Source organism: Anolis sagrei, chromosome 6 (assembly GCF_037176765.1).
Source record: "Anolis sagrei isolate rAnoSag1 chromosome 6, rAnoSag1.mat, whole genome shotgun sequence".
Taxonomy (NCBI): Eukaryota; Metazoa; Chordata; class Lepidosauria; order Squamata; family Dactyloidae; genus Anolis; species Anolis sagrei.
Window position 1 is genome coordinate 52969627 of NC_090026.1, and position 26481 is coordinate 52996107.

A 26481-nucleotide genomic window follows, 5' to 3' on the forward strand; every position below is an offset into this window, starting at 1 on the left:
TATCCTAGAGTCAATGTAAGTATTGTACCATAACCAGGGGCGGCTCAACCATTACGCAAAGTAAGCCTTTGCAGTATAGTTGATTTTGCCCAGGGGCGCTCTTGAGGCACTCTTGGGGGAAAATAGACCTTGACATATGCGAGTTGTAGTTACTGGGATGTATAGTTCACCTACAATCAAAGAGCATTCTGAACTCCACCAATGATGGAATTGAACCAAATATGGCACACAGAACTCCCACGACGAACAGAAAATATGTATCAGTGATTGCTTGGGGGGGACAGGACACCAAACCACTGCTTGCTTGTTGTTGAAAATTACCTAGGGCCGCCTCTGACCATAACCCTTATAAAACCATTTTTATAAGGTGCCATTCCCCTCTCTGAGTAGAGTGGCGAAAGGCAAGAGCTTTGTCCATCCCAGGAGAATCAAAGAGAAACAATGGCAATCTATATCCTTTCCACCACAGTGCTACTCCTTACCTATTTGATGCCTAGGTATCCAAAGGTGACTGACTCCTTGGCACGTTTACTTCGCCACAAAATGACCTTTGACTTATTCACAGATCGTATCAAAATCCAATTTTCCCCCCAAACCTGCCCTCAGTTGATACATAAGGTTAACTTATATAAGAATATATACAATATATTACATATAGTGCAGATCCAGAATTCAGCTTTTAGCTGACTGTGGAACAGCAATGCCTCTGTCATACTAAATGGTTTTGGCATAGAAATGCTCCTAACTGTGAACATTCAACATTTAAAACAGACCATATAGGTAAATATTTCAGGATTTCTATCTAAAAACTTGGCTTTTAAGAACTTTAAAATGTACATATGATGTGGACATATTGGAAATATAGATATTTATACATATATTATATGTACATTAGAAGCACTGAAATGTAAAAAAATCATGCTCTCTCTGTATTAGGAAGGCAAGCTGACAGGACAAAATGTTGTTGAAGGAGATCTGTGTTGAAAGGGGGAGGAGAAGGGGGGGGGCTGTTATCTATACATTCCCAAGCCCTGGTATAGCTTAGTACAGGCCATACCATAGCCTCTCTCCTCCCTCCTGACAGGTCAAAATAGGCCCCTTGATGGAACTGTGTTAGCTGAATCCTAGTCTGCTCTTTAGAAAAAATATGGAGATATGGCCCTTGCATATAGAAAGAAATAATTTGATATTTCTATGATGCAAAGGTGACATAATGATGATGTTACATATGTAGAAGCATGTTTCTTTGTTTGCCTGCATTTGAAGATGTATAAAAGGGAAAGTCAACACCTGTATCCTCACTCTGGTTTGCTTTTGGAAGAGATTCCATGCCAGGGTCTCAGCGGAAAATAAAACATACTTTTCTGCCTCAAAGGATCACTTTTGGTATTATTTATTTATTTGACTTGTATACCGCTACTCCCAATCTACAGCAGTAGATTAAAACAATACAATTAACTTTAAAATACAATAAAAACAAGAACAGACATAGTCCCGAGTTATTTACCCATCGAAAGCTTGTCGGAAGAGAAAGTTTTTACAGGCTTTCCGAAAAGCAAGTAGGTCTCGGATAGTTCGGGTTTCAACTGGCAAGGCATTCCATAAATAAGGGGCCACAATCGAGAAGGCTCTCTGCCTAGTAGAGGACAGATGATAAGTCCAGATGTTGGGGACTTCAAGCAAATTTTGGTCTTCGGACCGAAGTAATCTCTGGGATTGGTAGGGGGATAAGCAGGCCCCAGACCACATAAGGCCTTAAAGGTTAGTACCAGCACCTTGAAAGTAATCCGGTACTCAATTGGTAGCCAGTGCAGCTGTTGTAGAATTGGGGTGATACGACACCTTGCCGGCACTCGGGCGAGAAGACGAGCCACCGCATTTTGCACCAGCTTCAGTTTCCGGATCACTGACAAAGGAAGGCCAATGTAGAGGGCGTTACAGTAGTCAAGCCTCGAGATGACTGTCACCTGGATTACTGTAGCCAGGTCGTTCCTCGATAGGTAGGGAGCCGGTCGCCTAGCCTGACATAAATGGAGAAATGCAGATCTGCTCACAGCAGAGCCCTGGGCCTCCATTGTGAGCAGCGAGTCCAATAAGACACCAAGACTCTTTACAGAAGATGACGGACGTAGCGTCTCGCCATCCAGGGTAGGCAGCTGGATCTCCCTTTCTTCCAGACGGCCCAGCCAAAGGATCTCCATCTTCGCTGGATTCACCCTCAACCTGCTGGCATGCAACCATCCAGTAACGGCCTCAAGGCACTGATGGAAATTTTCAGGTACAGTGTCCGGCTGGCCCTCCATCCTCAGAATGAGCTGAGTGCCATCAGCGTACTGGTGGCACTCAAGCCCAAAGGTCCGCACCAGTCGGGCAAGCGGTCGCATATAGATGTTAAATAATAGAGGAGAGAGAATAGCTCCCTGTGGGACCCCGCAAGTTAGTGGAGATCTCTCGGAAACCATCCCTCCCCTCACCACACGCTGTCCCCGATTCTGGAGGAAGGAGGACACCCATTTAAGGGGTATCCCCCCCTAACCCCAGTCAGGGCTAGGCGGTGGGTCAATAGATTGTGATCGACCGTATCAAATGCTCTCATATCAGCCATAAACACATTGATACATGACTTCCTTGAAATATTTTCCAGAATGCATGCATCCTCCAGTGTCTTAAAATGTTTGGTTTAGTTACCTGTCCTCTTTATTATTTCCCAAACAGCAGCAGCAGTGGCAGGTATAACAGAAGGCTGGTCAAGACACAGTCGGCCAATGTTGTAAATATGGAATCCATCCACATCTTTTTCAGGGGCAACTGTGTTGCAAACAGTCCTTTCATCAATGTGTTCTGGAAAACAGTTTTATAGTCTCTTTTTTATTTTGTTTCCTACTCAACAATACCAGTAAAACAATTTTCTCGAATTATCTTGCACAATTAACATTGCAGATTTTGATAGATGAATACAGACCTTTATGAAGGTAATGAGACACACAAGTATGCTATGTTTCCTGAATCAGTTACTCAACTCCCATATTGGTGACAGAAGGGGGATTTCTCAGCATCAGTTTCTTTTCTATGGGCCTTGAAGCATTCAAGAACTTCCCCTGTCATATAGGTGGAGGAAAGTGTCACTTCCTGGTTGGCTTATCCACTAAGACAAAGATCTACAGCTAGATGGAAAAGTGCGGGAACATGCTTCTGATCTTATGTGTATTGTAACAGGCTGTGTTTTTTATTTAATTTTAGTTGTTATGTCATAATTTGTGTTTATATGTTGGGTTCTTTAAATTTTGTTAGCATGGATGTATTGTTGTTGTATTCAGGCATTGAATGTTTGCCTTTTATGTTTGGAATCCACCCTGAGTCCCTTTGGGGAGATAGAGCAGAATAAAAATAAAGATTATTATTATTATTATTATTATTATTATTATTATTATTGACACAAAAGCACAGTATGTCACAGCAAACGAGATCTATATGCTGGATTTCGTATCACAAAATCACAAGTCGAACACCATCCAAGCGTCTAGGACTGTGTGATGTATCTTCGAATGATGTGCGCAGATCCAAGTAAGGTGGCCTTTTGCGGTTGACAGATCGTGATTTTGTCAATGTTTATTGTTTCCAAATGCTGGCTGAGATCTTTTGGCATGTCACCCAGTGTGCCGATGACCACTGGGACCACTTGTCCTGGTTGATGCCAGAGCCTTTGCAGTTCGATTTTGAGGTCTTGATAGCGGCTGAGTTTTTCCTCAATGCGACTGTCACCTGGTATGGTGACATCAATAATCCAGACTTTTTTCTTTTCCACAATCATGATGTCTGGCATGTTGTGTTCCAAAACTTTGTCAGTCTGGATTTGAAAGTCCCACAGTATTTTTGCAAGTTCATTTTCCACAACCTTTGCGGGTTTATGATCCCACCAATTCTTTGCTGCTGGCAGGTGGTATTTGCGACATAAGTTCTAGTGAATTATTTGGGCCACAGAGTTGTGTCTTTGTTTGTAGTCCGTCTGTGCGATTTTCTTGCAATAGCTGAGGATATGGTCCATGGTTTCATCAGCTTCCTTATTATTATTATTATTATTATTATTATTAAATATTGCAGGCGTGTGCTTTGAAATTATGTTAGCAATGAAGTATGCAAAGAAATGTTCTCCACATCATCTATTATTGCTTTGGGAACAAGCAACAGGTTCCTCAGCCCACACATTTAAGCTGTTAATGGAAACACTGGTGATTGATGCTTAGAGGCTTTGAAACTTCTCTAGCGTCCCCTCTAGTTTTATTACAGAACTTATTAAGCAAGGGTAGAGAAATATGTGACCTCCAGTTGTTGCTGGATTGCACCTAAAACAATGGTCCCCAAACATTTGTCCTCCAAATGTTTGGGACTTCAGCTTCCAGATACACTAGCCATTGTGGTTAACAGTTAGGAATTCTTGATGTCCAAACTATCCAGAAGACCACGGTTTGATACTCACTAACTTACAGCATATGCTAGCTAGGGCTGAGAAGAATTGTAGTTCTACAACATCTTGAGAGCCACCTGTTCCCCAGGCCTACGTTAGACCTTCTCCATCATAAGCTCACCCGTGATATTTTCAAACAGGGAAGAAAGTAGGGCTGGGCGGTTTCGTTCGTTAATTTCGTAATTCGTTATTAATTCGTATTTAAATTAGCTTACGATCCGATATTGAGCCATGCAGGAATAGTGTGAGGAGTAAATTAGATTCGAAACAATTTTTTCAATTTATTTCGTTATTATTTCGAAATTATTTTGTAATTTTTTCGTAATTTTTTCGTAATTATTTTCACATGTCTGGTGCAAGTTTTATAGTTGTTGTTTGTTTTATCACACCAACAGTCAACAACAGAGGGAGAGGGAAGCTTCAGAAGTTCCCCCTGTCCCATTTGGAGGTTTTTTTTAGCATATTGCGCAATCGCGTCCGCCATTAACGAATCGATTCGAAATTAACGAAATTTCGTAAATAACGAAATTTTGAAATCTCAAAATTTTGGAAGTATTTAGAATTTGGAAACGCTAGCGCCCCCTGGAAACGAATCGAGTTTAGAAACAAATTTTTCCGTGGTTACCCAGCCCTAGAAGAAAGTTTATTGACTCTGATGTACTGTTTTTATTATATCAACACTGCCACCATGTGGACTATCCCCATTTTGCTTATCCCATCCTTTAATGCATATTGCTGCAGATGTTTGTAGCGTACATGATTTAATCGCCACATTCTCTGCCTCCAAACCACATGATATGGTCAGTGTAGATCAGGGGTCCTCAAACTAAGGCCCGAGGGTTGGATACGGCCCTCCAAGGTAATTTAGCCGGCCCTCACTCAGGGTCAACTTAAGTCTGAAATGACTTGAAAGCACACAACAGCAACAACAGCAATCCTATCTCATCAGTCAAAAGCAGACCCACACTTCCCATTGAAATACTAATAAGTTTATATTTGTTAAAATTGTTCTTCATTTTAATTATTGTATTGTTTTAAAGTGTGGTGTTTTTTTTTGTTTTTTTTTTGCATTACAAATAAGATATGTGCAGTGTGCATAGAAATTCATTCCTTTTTTTCCAAATTATAATCCGGCCCTCCAACAGTTTGGGGGACTGTGACCTAGCCCTCTGTTTAAAAAGTTTGAGGACCCCTGGTGTCGATGGAGCCGTAGTTATCCAGATGGATTACTGTAATGTGTTCTGTGTAGCATTGCCTTTTGAAGAGTATTAAAAACATCCAACTTGTTCTAAAAGTGGCAACCAGATTGGTAACACAGGAGTTCCTTGTTGTAGGAGCTTTCCCGGCTGTCACTCCATTGACTCCATAGCATTGGAGCATTGACTCCACCGTCAATGCTCCAATTGACTCCATAGTCAATGCTTTCATGTCATTCAAACTGGCACACATATTAAAGAAAAGGATATTAGAAATATGTATTACCTTAAAAACAGCAGTCTGAAAGAAAATGGAACAATTAAAGATTATCTCATCCTTTTTTAAGGGTGGTATTGGAGGTGTATATATATATATATATATATATATATATATATATATATATATGTTGTGCACATATTCTGCTATCTGAAAGTGTTGGGGTTCAGCCTGCATGTGAACCTGAACCTGATTCTCTTATTGCATTTCCTGATGCAACTGAACAGGCTGCTGAACATGTTTTTTCCCCCTGATGGTTTGGAAACTGTTGATTCTGAGGTCAATGGCTTGGAAAGTGAAACTACATTTCCTGATGGGAATGTTTCAGAATCAAGCAGTGATAGTTCTCCAGAGGAGCTAGCACCTGCCTTTTTTCAATGAGGATAGAAAATGACAGATTTGGAAAAACAGGAGTGAATCGCAGAGTCTGCGAAGGTCAAGCAGATTAAAGGAAAGGGAGGCACAAGCTTCAAAGCCTGGAGGCGTGTCCTGAAACAGTTTCTTTAGTTTAAAGTGTCTCTCCCCGGGCTGTCTCGTTAGATCAAGCATCGTTTAGACTGAGGCAATACCTTGGCAGATGTCCCGTTTCCCATGGCCTGCATTCCCAGAGGCTTCTAGTTTCCAAGTACGGTTAGTGAAATGCTAACAGGTTCCAGGTTTTTATGGTGTTGCTTTTGGAATTTTGATCTAGTTCAGAGATATTCCTGACTGCTGAATTTTACTGTGGTTTTTTAATTTGTCTTTTCCTCTATTTTATAACCATTTTTCATCAATAAAAAGGGATTGTTTTTTCCCACAGTCAAGTGTGGTGGATTAATATCTTATGGTCTTGTTTCCTGATCTGGGTTGCAACAGAAAGCTACCTTAGATATCTTAGGAAATGAGTGAAAAGCATCTCATGGACCTACGCTAGCATGTGGAAAATATAAATATCACACAAGTTGCTAAAATTATTGCTATATTTAATGGAGTATCCAGATCATCTCATTTGAAATTGAGAGTAGTAATTGCAATGAAGGAAGTGATCTCCTTTGTCACATTGGTATGATGGTATTCAGCAGAGCTATTCCAAATAGTAAGGGGTTGGTTTTTTAACATATTGACCTCTATAAAACAATGTATTTTTTAAAAAATGAGGGGTTACAATTGGGAAGTAAATATCAATGGGATCAATACAGTTTTGAAGATTATTTTTAACATTTTGGTTGCATTGGTATGTAAACTGCAATTAATGTTTCTCATTTAACACCCACAATCACCCAACCCATCTCAGTTGTATAAAACAGTATGACATTACCTGGCAGAGGTAACTGGACTAAGATGCCACTGACTCTTGAATCATTGCTTAGTTTGGCAGTTAGATCTAAAAGCTCTTCCTGAGAAATATTTTTAGGCTTCAGTATTATTTCACTAGAAATGCCTGGGGGAAAAAAAGATCAACTCTGTTTTACTTAAGTCCAACAAAAGTGAAATTGTATAATTCTAACACAGGCAACTATTCAACAGTATCAAATTTAAACAACAGTAACAATTTAAACAACAATATAAAACGGGGGTGAGAAGGGCAGGGTACAAATGGTCTAAATAATAAATAAATAAATATAATTCTACATTTCATAAGCACTTTGAGACAAAAATATGATAAAAACAACTGTGCACTGATATAATTTCTTTTTTTAAAGGCATACCTACAGCTGCTGCTGCTTTTACTTTATTTCTGACATAGGTGTGACTGGCTGGGTTGTCCCCCACAACCACAACTGTGAGATGAGGCCTCTTCTTTCCGAGGGCGAGCCAATCTTCTAAGTCCCTTTGTATCTCCACACAGACCTGGGCAGCCAGCTTTCTCCCTGAGATAATAGTTGCTTCAGAGCTATAAAATGCAAAAACATGCAAAGAAAATGTTAAAGGGTTCCCCACTTTTTAAATCTAAAATGTTACGACTAAGAAAATAGCAGTATTCTAATTTATTTGTGTGTCTCAAAGCATTTGCATGTTGCTGTTTAGAGAAATTTGCATGACACACCACATGGTGAGAAGACTATGTTTAAAAAGGTTTCTGTCATTTCTTACGTTTTTATATTGTGAACCATTTTGAGTCTCTTTTAAGCGAGAAAATAATAATAATAGTAATAATGATAATAATAATAATTGTGATGATGGCCACCAATTTGCGAAGAAGCCACCAGTTTGTAATGGTTTTGTAAAGGAGCCACCACTTCGTAAGGGCTTATTAAATTGATAGCGTAGCTAATAGCTAGTAATATTGATTTGGTCTTTCTTCAAGCTGTAGCGTGCCTTAACTTGGAAAGGATTTGTAACAGAGACCAGGTTTTAGAAGAAACTGTAACAAGTTTATTGAAATGTAGCAGAAGCTTGATGGTTTCAATGTTTCTTGATTCTTAGAGACACATATCTTCAGAGGTTACATTTATAACATTCCTTAAAACAACTCTGGAAAGGACTCTTCCTTCTACTAAACAGGTTTCAAACTTATTTTTCTTCAAACTGTGTTTCTTTCCTCAAGATTGCTAAGATCGTCTGGAGGGGCCCTGTTCTCGATCCCACCTGCCTCACTTTAAAGTTAGGTGTCATATCCGCAAGCCTTGCATCTACATTCTGAGTAAAGAGAACAAACTGCAGTCTACCAGATATCACTATCTCCCATTAGCTCAAGTTATACTATCTAATGATGAGGAATACAGGAATTGTAGTCCAGGGTCTGGAGGGCCACATAAGATGACATGGAGGGCCAGATTTGGCCTGCGAGCCTTGAGTTTAACACATGTGCTTTACCTCCAACACAACTCCATGGTCAACTTCAGAGCAAGCGTTGGCTGTAGAATTGTGCAGGAAGACTTACCAGTGGGTTGTTGTAGGTTTTTTCAGGCTATATGGCCATGTTCTAGAGGCATTCTCTTCTGATGTTTCACCTGCATCTATGGCAAGCATCCTCAGAGGTAGTGAGGTCCAAAAAAACCTACAACGTATAGTCCAAAAAAACCTACAGCAACTCAGTGATTCTGGCCACGAAAGCCTTCGACAATACATCAGACTTACAAGTGCCTGAAAAAGTCCTGGGGGGGGGGGGGGGGTATAGTTTGAAAAAACATGAACATATTCCTATGCACATCACAATATCTTATTTGTAATGCAGAAGATGAAAAAGCAATATAATATTTAAAATGAAAACAATTTTATCCAACATAAATTTACCAATAGTTCAATGGGAAATGTGGGCCTGCTTTTGGCTGATGAGAGAATCAAGTTAATGAGGGTTGCTATTGTTGTGCGTCTTCCTGTTGTTTCAGTCTTAGGGTGACTCTAAGTCTAATAGGATGGAGGGCAAATAAATGACTTCATCAGGGCCACATCTGGCCTGCGGGCCTTAGTTTGGGGACCCCGATCTATGTCCTTTAGTACAACCCTATGGTCAACCTCCAGCGGACATTGACCATTAACTAGCACTGGAGGACCTAGATCAAGCATATTAACCAAATCCTCAAATAATCAAAATTGCAAAAGTGAAATTTGTGGATGTGGAGGAACAATTATACATGATTTATGCTGGCTAGACAACTTGTTGTGTGTTTTTAAGTTATTTCTAATTCATGGCACATATTACACCATTTTCTTGTCAAGATCTCTTCCGCTAAGGCTGAGAGGTTGCTACTTGAACACAGTGGGTTTCCATGGTAGAGTTAGGATTCAAAATCTTGGTATCCAGGAGTCCAACATTCATATGACAACATTACACTGCTTTGAATCAATGGTAAGACCATTTACACTGATGAATCCCAAAGATCTCAAACTAAGGCCCGCAGGCCAGATGTGGCCCTGACAAAGTCATTTATTTGCCCTCCATCCTATTAGACTAGAGTCACCCTAAGATTGAAACAACAGGAAGACACACAACAATAGTATCATAAATCTTCATCAGTTATTATGCCATGTACTATAATGCCACCACGTCTCTGTCAGAGCAAATACTAAAAATGGGTGGCATCAAGGGGACAGTGCGGTATTTAGTTAAGATATCTCAGACAACAACCTGACTCTCTGCATTGCCATAGTAACAGGCTGACAAAAGAGGGGGTCCAAGTTAAAACATGCTGACTGTATTCAATGGAATATCCTATATTTGCTATACACCAGCATTCCATTTTTTTTTGTAGAAACTGAAAGGCAGTGCCCATAGCTAGCATACACAACTCTCCTTGTGCTAGGAGACTACTATTCTATGTTTTCCTCCATGCCAGATAATGGAACAAGCATTGATCTTTTCCACACTCTCCACTTTTCAAATGCTCAGGCAGGAAAAACGCAGTAGTGTCCAAAGGTGGCTGTTCTCAAGGTGCATTAGCACTTTCCTCTCCAAGGGATAGCCCCTCAACTTATCCTGGGATCATATCACAATCCATAACTTTCCCCCCAAATCTTGCCATCAATTTATACATGAGGTTGACTTATACTTGAGTATATACAGTATTCTACAGTGTAGATTTACTCTTAGGACTTCATCAGGATTTCCTCACACAGGTAAATTTATCCCTCGTATGACATTTTCACCATAGTTCAGGGGTAGAGCCCTCTGGATCCTATCAAATGATATAGAGCTACTTCCGGTGAGGCTCCATCCCTGAACTGTGGTGAAAGTGTCATACGATTCCCCTGCTGTCCACTGGATTTGCCATACTGCCTGGAGAATCTCCCCACTGTTGCCCTCATTGGATGACTGAATGTGGTGGGGTCCTTAGACTCAACCAGGCTTCATTCTAAGTAGAGATGAAAACAGTTAAATAAATCTGTAAGTCAGATATAAACATCATATAAATTTTGTTTCTGTAAACACTGAGAATGTAAGAAAACAGGAATACTCCCAATATAGATATCAGTGTTATTTATTTATTTATTTATTTATTTATTTATTTGGGGTGCTTCTACCCCACCCTTCTCAACCCTCTAGGGGGGACTCAGAGCGGCTTACAAAATGCACAATTCGATGCCTAACAATTACAACATACAATGCAATATACAATACACAAATTTAACACATAATATCACAGTTATAACTGATTAAAACAATCAGACAATAAACTAGCAGCAATAAAAACATCCTGTGGTCAGTGTTCACCAAATCCAAGTCCGTAAACCATTTAGCATTGTCGTTGTCCTTTCCTACTCTGGTCATTATTGGTTGTTTTTGTCCATCTGCCAGCCTACCCGAAGGCCTGGTCCCACATCCAGGTTTTTAGTTTCTTACTGAAGGAGAGGAGGGATGTTGATGTCCTAATATCCCCGGGGAGTGCATTCCACAGGCGAGGGGCCACCACTGAGAAGGCCCTGTCCCTTGTCCCCATGAGTCTCGCTTGTGATAAAGGTGGGGCCGAGAGCAGGGCCCCCTCAGCAGATCTTAAACTCCGAGGTGGGACGTAGAAGGAGATACGTTCGGACAGGTACGCTGGGCCGGAACCGTAAAGGGTTTTGTAGGTCAAGATCTTCTGGGGAGGCCCTGCTCTCGATCCCGCCTGCTACTCAGGCACGGTTGGTGGGGACGAGGGACAGGGCCTTCTCGGTAGTGGCCCCTCAGCTGTGGAACGCCCTACCCACAGACATCAGATTAGCTCCCTCATTAATGGCATTTAGGAAGAAAGAAAAAAACCTGGTTATTCGAACAGGCGTTTGAATAGGCAGTGCAATGAATTACAATGAATTATAGGAAATCGGTACAACGGATGACGAGCTTGGATTATGACTTTAGTTATGAGACGCCAGTGTGTTGTTTATTGATGTTACTGATGGTTATTGATGTTAATAGCTTATTGTATTATTGTCTTAACTGTCTTTTAAATGGCTGTACGATGTCTGTATTGAATTTTTTGCCGCTACTTGTTGTTAACCGCTCTGAGTTGCCTAATTGGCTGAGAAGAGCGGTATACAAATAAAGTAAATAAATAAATAAAACCAGCACTTTGAATTGTGCTCGGAACTGGATCGGCAGCCAGTGGAGCTGACATAGCAGGGGGGTGGTATGCTCCCTGTATGACGCTCTGGTGAGCAATCTGGCCGCCGCCTGTTGGACTAATTGAAGTTTCCGAACAGCCTTCAAAGGCAACCCCACGTAGAGCGCGTTGCAGTAATTCAGTTCCTTCTCTTGTTACTTGCTCAGTACTGTAATGTCTGAGAATAATAATAATAATAATAATAATAATAATAATATCTTTATTTTATACCCCGCCAACCATTTCCCCTAGGGGACTCGAGGGGGCTTACAAGGGACACGCTCAAGATTACAATTAAAAGATACATGTAAAATACTCTAATCAATTATAAGTCTTGTTGATTAAAATTAGACTGATCTAGCAAGTTATCTAAGACCTTGATTTTTGATCTCGGAGTACTAATCTCATGTAGTACAGGTTTCCACCCACTATCCTACACAAATATCAAGCCTCTTCAGAAATAATCCCAATGAAACCTTTTATAATAAATACGTCCCGGAGAGTATAGTAAGGAATAAATCCACAACAAGAAGAAAAACCAATTTGGTTAGAAGTTTTCCCCATTCCCACACATGTTAGTGTATCCTTTGTTTCAGTGGAACAAAGTCAACAAATAAAAATTCTGATATTTTTTCCCCTTTTGGAAGGAGTGAAGTGTTTTTAAGAAAAGGTTTTATTCACTCAAAATTCTGGGATCTATGCACTGTTCTGACTTACATACAAATTCAACCTAAGAACAACCCTACAGAACCTGTCTCGTTCATAACTTGAAGACTGTTAGTATTCTGAAGTTAACTATTTCTGTCAGGTTTTACAATGTATTGTAATGTAATATAGCTGAGTCATGCACTGCTAATAGTCTTCTATTGGAAAAGCTGAGTCATGCATTAACTGTATATAGGGAATCATTTGGGGAATGTGTTCTGGACTGATCCAGGTGATTGTGAATGATGCAATCCTGGGTTTGAGATAAGTCAATGAGTTGGGAACCAATCAGTGATTGCTATGTGTAAATGTACAGAATTGTATATAAGGAAGTCGTGTACAGTGTATATTTCCTCTCCTTGTGCTGTGATGCTGTTTGCCGAAGGCTCTATGTAATTTATTAAAGGAGCCTGTCTGCCAAGACAAGATATAACCGTGTGCTGTGGTAAGTTTGTAGTGTCATCTAGATTGGAGGAGAAAACAATAGTAAAACTGACAATAGCTGGGCATGTGCTCAAGTGCCTGTAAAGAGTTCCAGAGTGACTGCACTCTGTGGGAGCAGTTGACTGAAAATACTGTGCAGGAAGAAAGTACTGGAAAACACTGAAGTTGTGCAGCTGATCTGCTGCTAAATTGTTAGATAAAACACGACAATTTCATGGTGTTTATATGCACTATAATATTTGAAAAAAAGACTGATATAGAAGATAGAAGAAAATATTCTACATATCATAGTGACTTCTTTACAACTACATTTTAGTTTTCCTTATTATTAAAAAAAACACAAAACAAAACTTGAAAATTTTCTGACTGTTCCTACACTGTCAGACCTGAAACAAAAGGTCAAAATTTATTGAAACATAAAACAAAAATGAGCTGCAGTTTCACTTATTTTAGGTGGGTATCAATAATGTCTGATAAAAAAAATCAAGGTAAAATATACCTTTTAATATGTAAATATTTTACTTAATTGCATTCCTTTGATTCGTAACGTAAATGAGTTTAAGGGACATATGGGAGAAGCAGACAAGGCTGAATTCAGGAGATGGAATCTCTTCTCTCTGGTGCGCCTAGAAGAGAAAAGAGAAACCAATAAGCATTGGCACACTGCCTTACATTCTCTCCAGCCATGTCCCATAACTCATGTTCAGAACTGAATGATCTATTGACTTATATATATCTGAGACCTATGATTTCAACTACACCAGTGTTCTGTCATCACAGTATACCATAAATCTCAAGCATTCAGGCTGTCCAGAGTTACCAAATCTGTGCTGCAAGGCATCACACCCAAGACTTACTGGATTCACAGGACTTCATACGTTAATCTACGTATTTTTTATATACTTGCCACATGGCCCAACAGACCTTTACAAGAAATAACACAGGCTTGCATACAAGCACATATTTTCAAGCGAAAGCTCAACTTGACCAAACTGTGTACCAATTTTTTTGAATACAACCCATTCTCTTAAGGCCACACTCCAGTTATCCTCAATAGTCACAAAAGGGGCAACAGTCCAAAGAAGGTCGAATCTTGCTTCAGTCACTTTCCTCCTAAAATGCTTTCTCCCAGCAGTTTTAAATTTTATGTTTTTAAAGTAAACATGGTTCTAGGAGACATGGCCATCATATATATGCGTTAGGGCTGGGCAACCATGGAAAAATTTGTTTCTAAACTCGATTAGTTTTTAGGGGGTTTTTGCGTTTCGTTTTTTAAAAGAATTCCGAATTTTTTCTTTAAAAAAGTTCGAAATATACGAAATTTCGGAAATTACGAAACAATTACGAATCGATTCGTTAATGGCGGACGCGATTGCGCAATACGCTAAAAAACCCTCCAAATGGGACAGGGGGAACTTCTGAAGCTTCCCTCTCCCTCTGTTGTTGACTGCTGGTGTGATAATTTATTTTTTTTATCACTGATAAAACAAACAACAACTATAAAACTTGCACCAGACATACGGAAATAACAACGAAACGATTTTGAAACAATTACGAAACAATTACGAAATAAATTGAAAAATTCGTTTCGATTTTTAGTTGCTCCTGAATGGTTCAATATCGGATCGTAAGCTAATTTAAATACGAATCAATAACGAATTACAAAATTAACGAACGAAACCGCCCAGCCCTACCAGGCACCCCTACCCGTCATTTTAGGCATCCTTATTCCTTATAGCCTTAATTAAGAATTGAATTAAAAGTACTAGAGTTAAGATGCCCAGAGTTAAGAAACCACCCAGCCCTAATATGCGTGTGTGAGTGTGTGGTGTGTGTGTGTGTGTGTGTATACACATACATGTAACTGAATTCTGGAAAGGCTTCTATAAGGCACTCCTATTTATTTATTTATTTATTTACATTATTTCTATCCTGCCCATTTCAGCCTGAAGGCGACTCAGGGCAGTATACACAGTCGGCACAATTCGATGCCGAAACAAAGCAAATAAAGCAAAAACATCAAGTGCAATTAAACATAAATGACAGTGCATAATACACAATTTAAAAAGAAACGATGTCCTCTCGTTCAGATCATCATTCGTTACATTATCTTGGCCGTTCCTGGGTCAATTTCCATCTCTAGTTTGTCTGTTTTGAATGCTTGCTCGAAAAGCCAAGTTTTTACTCTTTTTCGGAAAGTCAGGAGGGAGGGGGCTGATCTAATATCCCTAGGGAGGATGTTCCACAGCCGGGGAGCCACCACAGAGAAGGCCCTGTCTCTCGTCCCCACCAGACGTGCCTGCAAAGCAGGCAGGATTAAGAGCAGGGCCTCTCCAGACAATCTTAAGTTCCTGGGGGGTTTGTAGGAAGAGATGCGTTCAGATAGATAGACTGGGCCAGAACCGTTTAGGGCTTTATAGGCTAAAGCCAGCACTTTGAATTGAGCCAGTGGAGCTGATGCAGAAGAGGAGTTGTATGCTCCCTGAACCCCGCTCCTGTTAGCAACCTGGCTGCCGCACACTGGACCATTTGAAGCTTCCGGGACATCTTCATAGGCAACCCCACATAGAGCACGTTGCAGTAATCTATACGGGATGTAACATACAACACTCAACAAATAGCAAGATAAGCTGGAGCTCCTGGTACGGCTGTACCAGAACAGTGGTGTCATCTGCATATCTAAGGTTGTTAATGTTTCTTCCAGCAATTTTAACTCTAGCCTTGCATTCCTTGAGCCCCGCACATCGCATGATGTGTTCTGCATACAAGTTGAATAGGTTGGGTGAGAGTATACAACCCTGCCGTACGCCTTTCCCAATCTTGAACCAGTCTGTTGTTCCATGGTCAGTTCTTACTGTTGCTACTTGGTCCTCATACAGATTCCGCATATTAAACTATATGCTATATGAATAACGTGCAGCTCAAACTCAGCATCTTTTAAAGTTAAAAATAAGAATGTCCTGATCCAGATGAATTCAATTCACAGGATGACTGCAACATATTGAATATAGCATGTGGTTTCACTGATATATAACCGCCATGATTACTATAGAGGCAGTATGCAGCAAGCATGACTACTACTATAAATAATAAATAATAAATACTAGTCATTAAATCATAAGAGCCCACCATGAGCCTTGATGTGATCCAACACAAGTACAGGTTTATCACCTTAGTAACAACCCTCACAGCTTAACTACACCTTGCAGCTGTCATCCTTCCATTGCTCTCTTTTATGAAGTGGCATGGAGGATTTGTGCAGTAAGTCCAATTCTCCATCACCACTACACTAGGGGAGAGAGGCAAATTGCTGAAGCAAAAGGAGGATGAGGGATGCCTTTATTGCATGTTGGCCATTTAAAGGAGAGATGACCAGCAAGCGAGCAAGCAGAGGAAACAGAGCAGATTCTGCCACAATGTTGTGGTGTGCTTTCAAGTAGTTTCAGACTTAGGTTGACCCTGAGTGAGGGCCGGGTAAATGACCTTGGAGGGCTGTATCCGGCCCTCGGGCCTTAGTTTGAGGACCACTGATTTAAACTGTTGTGTTGATTCATATCATGATGTGATCACCATGCTCAATATATCCCATATGCATGAGGGCAGGCATGTAGCCGGGGGGGGGGGGGGGGGGGCTTGAGCAGCTTCAGCCCCCCCCCCCCCCCGAAATTCTCATGGTGGTTCGCGAAAAGGCCTTACTGGTGCATTATTTAAACTGTTATGTTTATTCATATCATGATCTGATCACCATACTCAATATATCCCATATGCATGGGGGTATTGGGGTAATGATACAAAAGGTTTGCTAGGCTAGACCCTCTTTCACTCAGACTCAGCCCCCCCCCCCCCCGAAACTCAGCCTTCCCCCCGAAATCCCCCTGAAAATTTTTAGCCCCCCCCCTCGAAACGAAATCCTGGCTACGGGCCTGCATGAGGGTATTGGGATAATGATACAAAAGGTTTGGTAGGGTAGATTCTCACCCCCCCCCAATCAAACACAGCCCCCCCCCCCATCAAAATCCTGGCTACGGGCCTGCCAGGGGAGATAGGGTGAGTTGTAAATAAATAAATTATTATTATTATTATTATTATTATTATTACTACTACTATTATTATTATCATCTATATAAATAAAAATGTAATGTTCGTTTGTGGGATTAACATAACTCAAAAACCACTGGACGAATGGTCGCCAAATTTGGCCACAAGATATCTACTAACCCAAGGAGTGACCATGACTGAAAAAATGATTTTTGTCATTTGGGAGTTGTAGGTGTTGGGATTTATAGTTAACCTACAATCGAAGAGCATTCTAAATTCCACCAATGATGGAATTGGGCCAAACTTAGCACACAGGACTCCCATGACCAACAGAAAACACTAGAAGGGTTTGGTGGGCACTGACCTTGAATTTGGGAGTTGTAGTTCACCTACATCCAGAGAGCACTGTGGACTCAAACAATGATGGATCTGGACCAAACTTGGCACGAATATTCCATATGCCCAAATATGAACACAGATGGAGTTTGAGGGAAATAGACCTTGGCATTTGGGAGTTGTAGGTACTGGGATTTATAGTTCACCTACAATCAAAGATTCTGAACCCCATGAATGACAGAATTGGGGTAAACTTCCCACACAGAGCCCCCATGACCAACAGAAAATACTGTGTTTTCTGGTGGTCTTTGGTGACCCTTCTGACACCACCCTTCTGACACACACACATATATGTATATGACATAGGGCCATCCAGCCATTCACACACACACACACATATATATAAGACAGATGCAGTACCATAGATTTGAGAGGGACCCCTAAAGATGGACAATGATATGTTCCATGTTCCAGAGTAGGCAAACCAGACAATCTCCACATCAACATTGGCAAAGAAACAGCAAGAAATACTGTTTACCCACAAGCATAAAAACATTATATATATTAGAAACCAACACTTTCTCATTACTTTATTTTCCAGATCACCAGACTGGGCCACAGCAACGCGTGGCAGGGGACCGCTAGTACTATATATTGTTGTTTGTGCGTGTGTGTGTGTTATTATTATATGCCTAACCTGGGCAATGCCAGGCATATATGCTATTTTTATGTTTTCCTACAATGGGACTTGAGATTGTGGGTATTCAGGGGTTCGTGGGACCAAATCCTAGTGGATACCAAGGGTCCTCTGTATCTCCAATGCCACCATCTAGATCAGTGGTTCTCAACCTGGGGGTTGGGACCCCTAGGGGGGTCACGAGGGGGTTTCAGAGGGGTTGCCAAAGACCATCAGAAAACATAGTATTTTCTGTTGGTCATGGGGGTTCTGTGTGGAAAGTTTGGTCCAATTCTATCGGTGGGGTCCAGAATGCTATTTTATTGTGGGTGAACTATAAATCTCAATAATTACAACTCCCAAATGGCAAGGTTTATTTTCTCCAAACTCTACCAGTGTTCACATTTGGGCATATTGAGTATTTGTGCCAAGTTTGATCCAGATCCATCATTGCTTGAGTCCACAGTGTTCTCTGGATGTAGGTGAACTACAACTCCAAAAAACTCAAGGTCTTTGTCCACCAGACCTTCCCAGTATTTTCTCTTGGTCATGGGAATTCTGTGTGCCCAGTTTTATTCAGTTCCATCACTGGTGGAGTTCAGAAGGCTCTTTGATTTTAGGTGAACTAAATACCAGCAACTCCAGCATTACCAATGACCAAATCAATCACCCCCAACCTCACCAGTATTCAAATTTGGGAGTATTGGGTATTTGTGCCAAATTTGGTCCAGTGACTGAAAATACATCCTGCATATCAGATATTTAGATTACCATTCATAACAGTAGCAAAATTACAGTTGTGAAATAGCAACGAAAATAATATTATGTTTGGGGGTCACCACAACATGATGACCTGTACTAAGGGGTCGCGGCATTAGGAAGGTTGAGAACCACTGATCTAGATAAAATGAAAAGGGAAAGGGATACGAATCTTATGAAACATCAGCCTAGTACAGACCTCCTCCTGTCCAGATGATTTCTAGCCCCAGTTGCTTTCTTGGACTCTAGACCTAGGCTGGATCTATACTGCCAAACTGCCTTATTGGGGTCTAATGGGCAGTGCAGATCCAGCCACGGAGGCTTTCCCATTCAGATCCCTCCTCCCCGCAGAACAGGCCCTTTAACTCCCATCCTCGGCTCTCTGCCTTCCTTGGACTCACCTGGCGCTGCTCCGGCTGCGACCCCAGGCTCCGGGCGCCGGGAGGAGGAAGGCGCCCTCCCTCCTCCTCCTCCTGGGCAGCAGCAGCCGCAGGAGATGCCCAGGGACCCCCCGCGCCGCCATGGCAGGGATCAAAGAGGCTCTCCCTTCCCGAAGGCAGGCAGGCAAGCAGGATGCCTGGCTGGCTCCACCTCCTTCCTGCGCCTCCCGCAGCAGGCTTCTTAGCAGTAAGGGAGCGATGCGCGCCCCCGCGGAGGCTCTTGCGCGCCTCCGAGGCCTGAGGTGACCCCAAGGCCAGCCTTGGGCAGGGCAGCTCCATCAGCCTCAGGTTTGACCAGCTGCCACTGCCATCAGGCCACATCTGCAGCTCCCATTAGCCACAGATCTGGGAAGCTGCAATCCCAACAGCAACAAATAATAATAATAATAATAATAATAATAATCTTCTTCTTCTTCTTCTTCTTCTTCTTCTTCTTCTTCTTCTTCTTCTTCTTCTTAGAATCATAGAATCAAAGAATCAAAGAGTTGGAAGAGACCTCATGGGCCATCCAGTCCAACCCCCTGCCAAGAAGCAGGAATATTGCATTCAAATCACCCCTGACAGATGGCCATCCAGCCTCTGTTTAAAAGCTCCCAAAGAAGGTGCCTCCACCACACTCCGGGGCAGAGAGTTCCACTGCTGAACGGCTCTCGCAGTCAGGAAGTTCTTCCTCATGTTCAGATGGAATCTCCTTTCTTGTAGTTTGAAGCCATTGTTCCGCGTCCTAGTCTCCAGGGAAGCAGAAAACAAGCTTGCTCCCTCCTCCCTGTGGCTTCCTCTCACATATTTATGCATGGCTATCATATCTCCTCTCAGCCTTCTCTTCTTCAGGCAAAACATGCCCAGCTCCTTAAGCCGCTCCTCATAGGGCTTGTTCTCCAGACCTTTGATCATTTTAGTCGCCCTCCTCTGGACACATTCCAGCTTGTCAATATCTCTCTTGAATTGTCGTGCCCAGAATTGGACACGATATTCCAGGTGTGGTCTAACCAAAGTGGAATAGAGGGGTAGCATTAATTCCCTGGATCTAGACACTATGCTCCTCTTGATGCAGGCTAAAATCCCATTGGCTTTTTTTGCCGATACATCACAAGCATCCCAAGCTTTGAAGATCACCTGGGAAGGAATCCCACTGAAGCATTGCAGCGCACCCAAATACCTGGGAGTCACTCTGGACCGTGCTCTTACCTACAAGAAGCACTGCCTGAACATCAAGCAAAAAGTGGGTGCAGAGGCGGCCCTAGGTAATTTTCAATGGTAAGCAAACAGTATTTTGGTGCCCCCCCCCCCAACCAATCATTGGTATATATTTTCTGTTTGTCGTGGGAGTTCTGTGTGCCATATGTGGTTCAATTCCATCATTGGTGGAGTTCGGAATGCTCTTTGATTGTAGGTGAACTATACATCCCAGTAACTACACTTGCCGCATTTGCTCCCTTGCCTGGCCCACTTTGGGTCCAGAGGCGTGCCTGAAGACCCCGGGCGTGTGCACCAAAAGTCACCTCTTCTCCTGACTTTCTCCTCAGGCATTGGGACCAAGAGAAAGAGAGAGAGAGGTGGAGATGCCCACTTTTCCTGAAGGTAGGCGCAAAAACAAAGGAGGGAGCAGAGGTGGGAGCTACCTCCAGCTGGAGGGGCTCTCTCTCTCTCTCTTGATCCCAATGGCTGAAGAGAAAGTCAGGAGAAGAGGCGACTTTTGGTGCGCACGCAGGGGTCTTCAGACATGCCTCCGGACCCGAAGCGGGCCAGATGTGGCGGCTCCGCCCCTTGGCCCACCTGCGGATTGGGGAGAGGAGAGGAGGCGGGTGGAGCACCGGGGGATCAGGAAAGGAAGCCGGTCATGGGGAAGGGATCGAACGTGGAGAACGATTGAGCGCCGGCTCTGCTCGCGCACCCAGTGGCCGGATGGAGCAGGAACGAGAGGGGCTAGGTGAGGCTCAAGGTACCAGCTCCTTTGGGAAGAGGATCGCCTGGCAGCGAGACAAGAAAGTCGAGGCTCCCCCCGGACTGCTAGGGCTGTGGTGAGCTGAGGGGGCACTCCTCAAGTGGCGGTTGAGGGACATTTACAGAGGCACCTCTGCGCCCCTGGCAAAAAAAAGTGTTCTGCGACCACTTACTTCGCGTAATGGACGAGCCGCCCCTGACAACAAGTAATAATAATAATAATCATCATCATCATCTATATCAGTGTTTCTCAACCTGGGGGTCGGGACCCCTCTGGGGGGTCACAAGAGGATGTCAGAGGGGTCGCCAAAGACCATTAGAAAACATAGTCTTTTCTGTTGGTCATGGGGGTTCTGTATGGGAAGTTTGGTCCAATTCTATCATTGGTGGGGTTCAGAATGCTATTTCATTGTGGGCGAACTATAAATCCCAACAACTACAACTCCCAAATGGCAATGTCTATTTTCTCCAAACTCTACTAATGTTCACATTTGGGCATATTGAGTATTTGTGCCAAGTTTGATCCAGATCCATCATTGTTTGAGTCCAAGGTGCTCTCTGGATGTAGGTGAACTACAACTCCAAAAACTCAAGGTCAATGTTCACCAGACCCTCCTGTTATTTTCTCTTGGTCATGGTAATTCTGTGTGCCAAGTTTGATTCAATTCCCTTATTAGTGGAGACCAGAAGGCTCTTTGATTTTAGGTGAACTATAAATCCCAGCAACTCCAACATTCCCAAATGACAAAATCAATCCCCCACCCAACGCCACCAGTATTCAAATGTGGGCGTATCGGGTATTTGTGCCAAATTTGGTCCAGTAAATGAAAATACATCCTGCATATCAGATATTTAGATTATGATTCATAACAGGAGCAAAATTACAATTATGACATAGCAACGAAAATAACGTTATGGTTAGGGGTCACCACAACATGAGGAACTGTACTAAGGGGTCACGGCATTAGGAAGGTTGAGAACCACTGATATATATAAATAAAAATGTAATATTCGTTTGTGGGATTAACATAACTCAAAAACTACTGGACGAACTGCCGCCAAATTTGGCCACAAGACACTTACTAACCCAAGGAGTGACCATCACTCAAAAAAAATTGATTTTCTCATCTGGGAATTGTAGTTTATTTATTTCGTGTACTTCTACCCCGCCCTTCTCAACCCCTGAGGGGGGACTCAGGGCAGCTTACAAAAAGGCACAATTTGATGCCTACACAATAATACAGATAAACGAATACAACAGCAATTAAAACAGTAATAACAGTTAAAAACAATCAATATATGTCACAGTCAATAACCAATCTCAGCTCAGCGTTCGCCAACTCAGAGTCCATATTTCATTCCACATTGTCTGTTCCTATCGGTCGTCGTAGTCTTTTATTTATCTGACAGATTGCCCAAACGCCTGGTCCCAAATCCATGTTTTTAATTTCCTTCTAAAGGAAAGGAGGGATGTCGCTGATCTAATTTCCCCGGGGAGTGAATGCCATAGGTGAGGGGCCACCACCGAGAAGGCCCTGCTCCTCGTTCCCACCAATCTCACTTGTGATAGAGGTGGGGCCGAGAGCAGTGCCTCCCCAGAAGATCTTAAACTCTGAGGCGGGACGTAGAAGGAGATGCGTTCGGACAGATACGCTGGGCTGGAACCATATAGGGTTTTGTAGGTCAAAACCAGCACTTTGAATCATGCTCGGAATTGGATTGGCAGCGAGTGGAGCCGACATAACAGAGGGGTGGGATGCTCCCTGTATGATGCTCCGGTGCGTAATCGGAGCTGTCGCCCACTGGACTAATTGAAGTTTCCGAACAGTCTTCAAAGGCAACTCCACGTAGAGTGCGTTGCAGTAATCTATTCGGGATGTAATGAGAGCGTGGACCACTGTGGCCAGATCAGAACTTTGTGTTTTGTTTGTTTGTTTGTTTTTAATGCAATACAACTGGTTTGGTTCGCTTCTGACATGATAAATAAAATAAATACAATGTATAATCCAAAAATATACAAATATTAAAACAGAATTAAACAAACATAGTATTAAAATTAATAGTTATAATTTTTAAAACTAATTTTAAAAATGTATTTTAGCTGTCATGATTCCATCTATAGGATCTTAGAATTTGCAGTTTAGGGAGGGACAAGGAGCTCCATTGGCTGCCGTTTATTTTCCGAGCCCAATTTAAGGTGCAGGTACTTACCTACAAAGCCCTAAACGGTTTGGGACCATCCTACCTGTGTGACCGCATTTCCATCTATGAACCCACACGCTCACTTCCTTCATCCGGAGAGGCCTTGCTCGTGATTCCGCCTGCATTGCAGGCGCGTCTGGTGGGGACGCGAGACAGGGCCTTTTCTGTGGTGGCCCCCCGACTCTGGAACACCCTCCCCAAAGATCTTAGACAGGCCCCTACATTGGCAGTCTTTAGGAAAAACTTGAAGACCTGGCTGTTCCGATGTGCATTTTCAGAATAGGAAAACTCCAACATCAAGTCCCAGAAGCACTTTAGTAGAAATTAAGATTGCTGCACACTGCACTTACCCTATAATCCTACATATCACCTGTCACATCAGCACTTTTAATCTGTACCCATTACTCTGGCCTGGCCCAGTTTTACTGTGTTTTGGTGTATTGTTTTATTGCTTGTTGTTTTAATATTGCTTAACTGTTTTTGATTTGCTTTAGGTTGTGTATTGTTATACATTGCCTTGGCCTTTGTAAGCCGCATCGAGTCCTTCGGGAGATGCTAGCGGGGTACAAATAAAGTTAATAATAATAATAATAATAATAATAATAGAATATCAGTCAAAGAGCTATAGCACATCGCCAAACTATAAATCCCAGTACGCCATAGGAAACAGCTAGGACGGTCAAATTGGAATCATAGCGCTATAATTGTATAGTATGAAAGAGTCACAGCTACTCTCAACAAAATCTAGATATCCCGGGCCAGATGAAATCTTAAGAAACTTACAGATCTCAAGACCTCTGTCTATTTATGTAAATGATTTATTTTATTTAAAGGGTTGTTTCTGTCACCTTGCAAGACCATATCTTTTTCTGTATGGTTGAAATGTGACATCACAACACCAGAAAATAAGACAAATTGCAACAATAGACAACAAGCAACGGTTGAAAAGGAACAAACCTTTGAAATAGGTTGCAGTTTAGCATTAAACATGGTAAAACAATCAAAATCGGCAGGTTAAAATGAATGCTCTACAATTGTAGCAACAACATTCCATTTTTTAAATTGAAAACTAACTTTGAAAAGTAGATTTTTATCAGAGATTCAGGATATCTCCATGCCCATCCCCCTCCAAACACCCCACCGTGTCATGCCCAGCACTTTTAATTTTTAATTTATATTATTACATTTGGCCCAGCCATTGTTTTTAATTGCGTCATTAGGTGTTGTTAATGTTATTGTTATTCTTTGCTTTTGTTTTGTTTTTTGTGTTATTGTGTTGTTGTTGCTGCTGCTGTTTTTATTGTTGTATTTGGGCTCGGCCTCTTGTAAGCCGCACCGAGTCCTTCGGGAGATGGTAACGAGGTACAAATAAAGGTATATTATTATTTATTATTTTTATGGAAGCTGGTATTGAAAATGCTTATTGCAGATCTCTTGGAAGAGAAGTCAGTAAGGTATGACAGTGGTAGCTGATAGTTGCCAAGTATCCGGCACAGTGATTGCCAAGTTTTAGTCTAAACCTCAAAGACCTGGTTCAGCAGCTCTCCAAGGTGCTGAACCAGGCCCTTCAAACAGGGTCAGATAGTTCACTTACAGCTATTCTAAAGTCAGAATGGATTCATTGTCCCATGACAGATGGACAATGCCATTGAAAACGCCACTGAAAAGCCTCATCTAATACATGAATTGGTTCTCATAATAAGAAAGCAGTTGTTGTTCATTCGTTCAGTCGCTTCTGACTTCGTGACCTTATGGACCAGTCCACGCCAGAGCTCCCTGTTGGCCGTCACCACCCCCCAGCTCCTTCAAGGTCAAGCCAGTCACTTCAAGGATACCATCCATCCATCTTGCCCTTGGTTGGCCTCTCGTCCTTTTTCCTTCCATTTTCCCAAGCATCATTGTCTTCTCTAAGCTTTCCTTTCTTCTCATGATGTGGCCAAAGTACTTCATCTTTGCCTCTACTATCCTTCCCTCCAATGAGCAGTCGAGCTTTATTTCCTGAAGTATGTACTGGTTGGATCTTCTCATGGCCCAAGGTACTCTCAGAACTTTCCTCCAACACCACAGTTCAAAAGCATCTATTTTCCTTCGCTCAGTCTTTCTTATAGTCCAGATCTCACATCCATAGGTGACTACAGGGAATACCATTGCTTTTACTATGTGGATCTTTGTTGCCAGTGTGATGTCTCTACTCTTCACTGTTTTATTGAGATTGGTCATTGCTCTCCTCCCAAGAAGTAAGTGTCTCCTGATTTCCTGGCTGCAGTCTGCATCTGCAGTAATCTTTGCACTTAGAAATACAAAGTCTGTCACTGCCTTCATGTTTTCTCCCTCTATTTCCCAGTTATCAATCAGTCTGGTTGCCACAATCTTGGTTTTTTTGATGTTTAACTGCAACCCAGCTTTTGCACTTTCTTCCTTCACCTTGATTAGAAGGCTCCTCAGCTCCTCCTTGCTTTCGGCCATCAAAGTGGTATCATCTGCATTAGGCCTGGGTAACAACGCAAAAATTTGTTTCTAAAATCGATTTGTAATTGGGGTGTTTTTTTGTTTCGATATTTAAAATAATTACAAAATTTTCCAAAAAAAAATGTTCGGTATTTACGAAATTTCGTAAATGTTTACAAAACATTTTGTAAAGATGGCGCCCTTTTTTTTTCAATATTTTTAAAATATTTTTAAAATTTAATTATTAATTTAGTAGAATAGGGAGGAGAAATTATTATTGAGGGAAGGCAGGCACTCACTCTGGCGGGCCCTCTCGCTCGCCGCTCGCTCGCCGCTCACCCTCTCGCTCGCCGCTCGCCCTCTCGCTCGCCCTCTCGCTGGGATGGGTTCCTTCCAGGAGGGGCTCTTTTTCCCAGGCTGCCAAACTACAACTCCCAGGATGCTACAGCATTGAGCCAATGAAAGAAAGAGAAGGAGACCTCCCTCTCGCCCTCTCGCTCACCCTCTCGCTCGCCCTCTCGCTCGCCCTCTCACTCGCTCTCTCGCTCG

The 26481-nt window shown here is 42.1% G+C and overlaps 1 protein-coding gene across 2 annotated transcripts in view; it reads right to left on the minus strand.

Annotated features, from left to right (window-relative positions):
* Positions 1-19514, minus strand: part of MTHFD2L (methylenetetrahydrofolate dehydrogenase (NADP+ dependent) 2 like) — a 33487-nt gene extending 13973 nt beyond the window's left edge. The window contains exons 1-4 of one of the 2 annotated variants that reach the window (XM_060781338.2): positions 19300-19514; positions 7627-7811; positions 7236-7358; positions 2689-2841 (exon numbers count right to left, since the gene is read on the minus strand). In XM_060781338.2, the coding sequence (XP_060637321.2) occupies positions 2689-2841; positions 7236-7358; positions 7627-7811; positions 19300-19421 (583 nt within the window). In that variant the 5' untranslated portion in view covers positions 19422-19514. The remainder of the gene's footprint in view (positions 1-2688; positions 2842-7235; positions 7359-7626; positions 7812-19299) is intronic. The other variant, XM_060781339.2, reaches the window with a different exon arrangement.
* Between the last annotated feature and the right edge of the window lie 6967 nt (positions 19515-26481).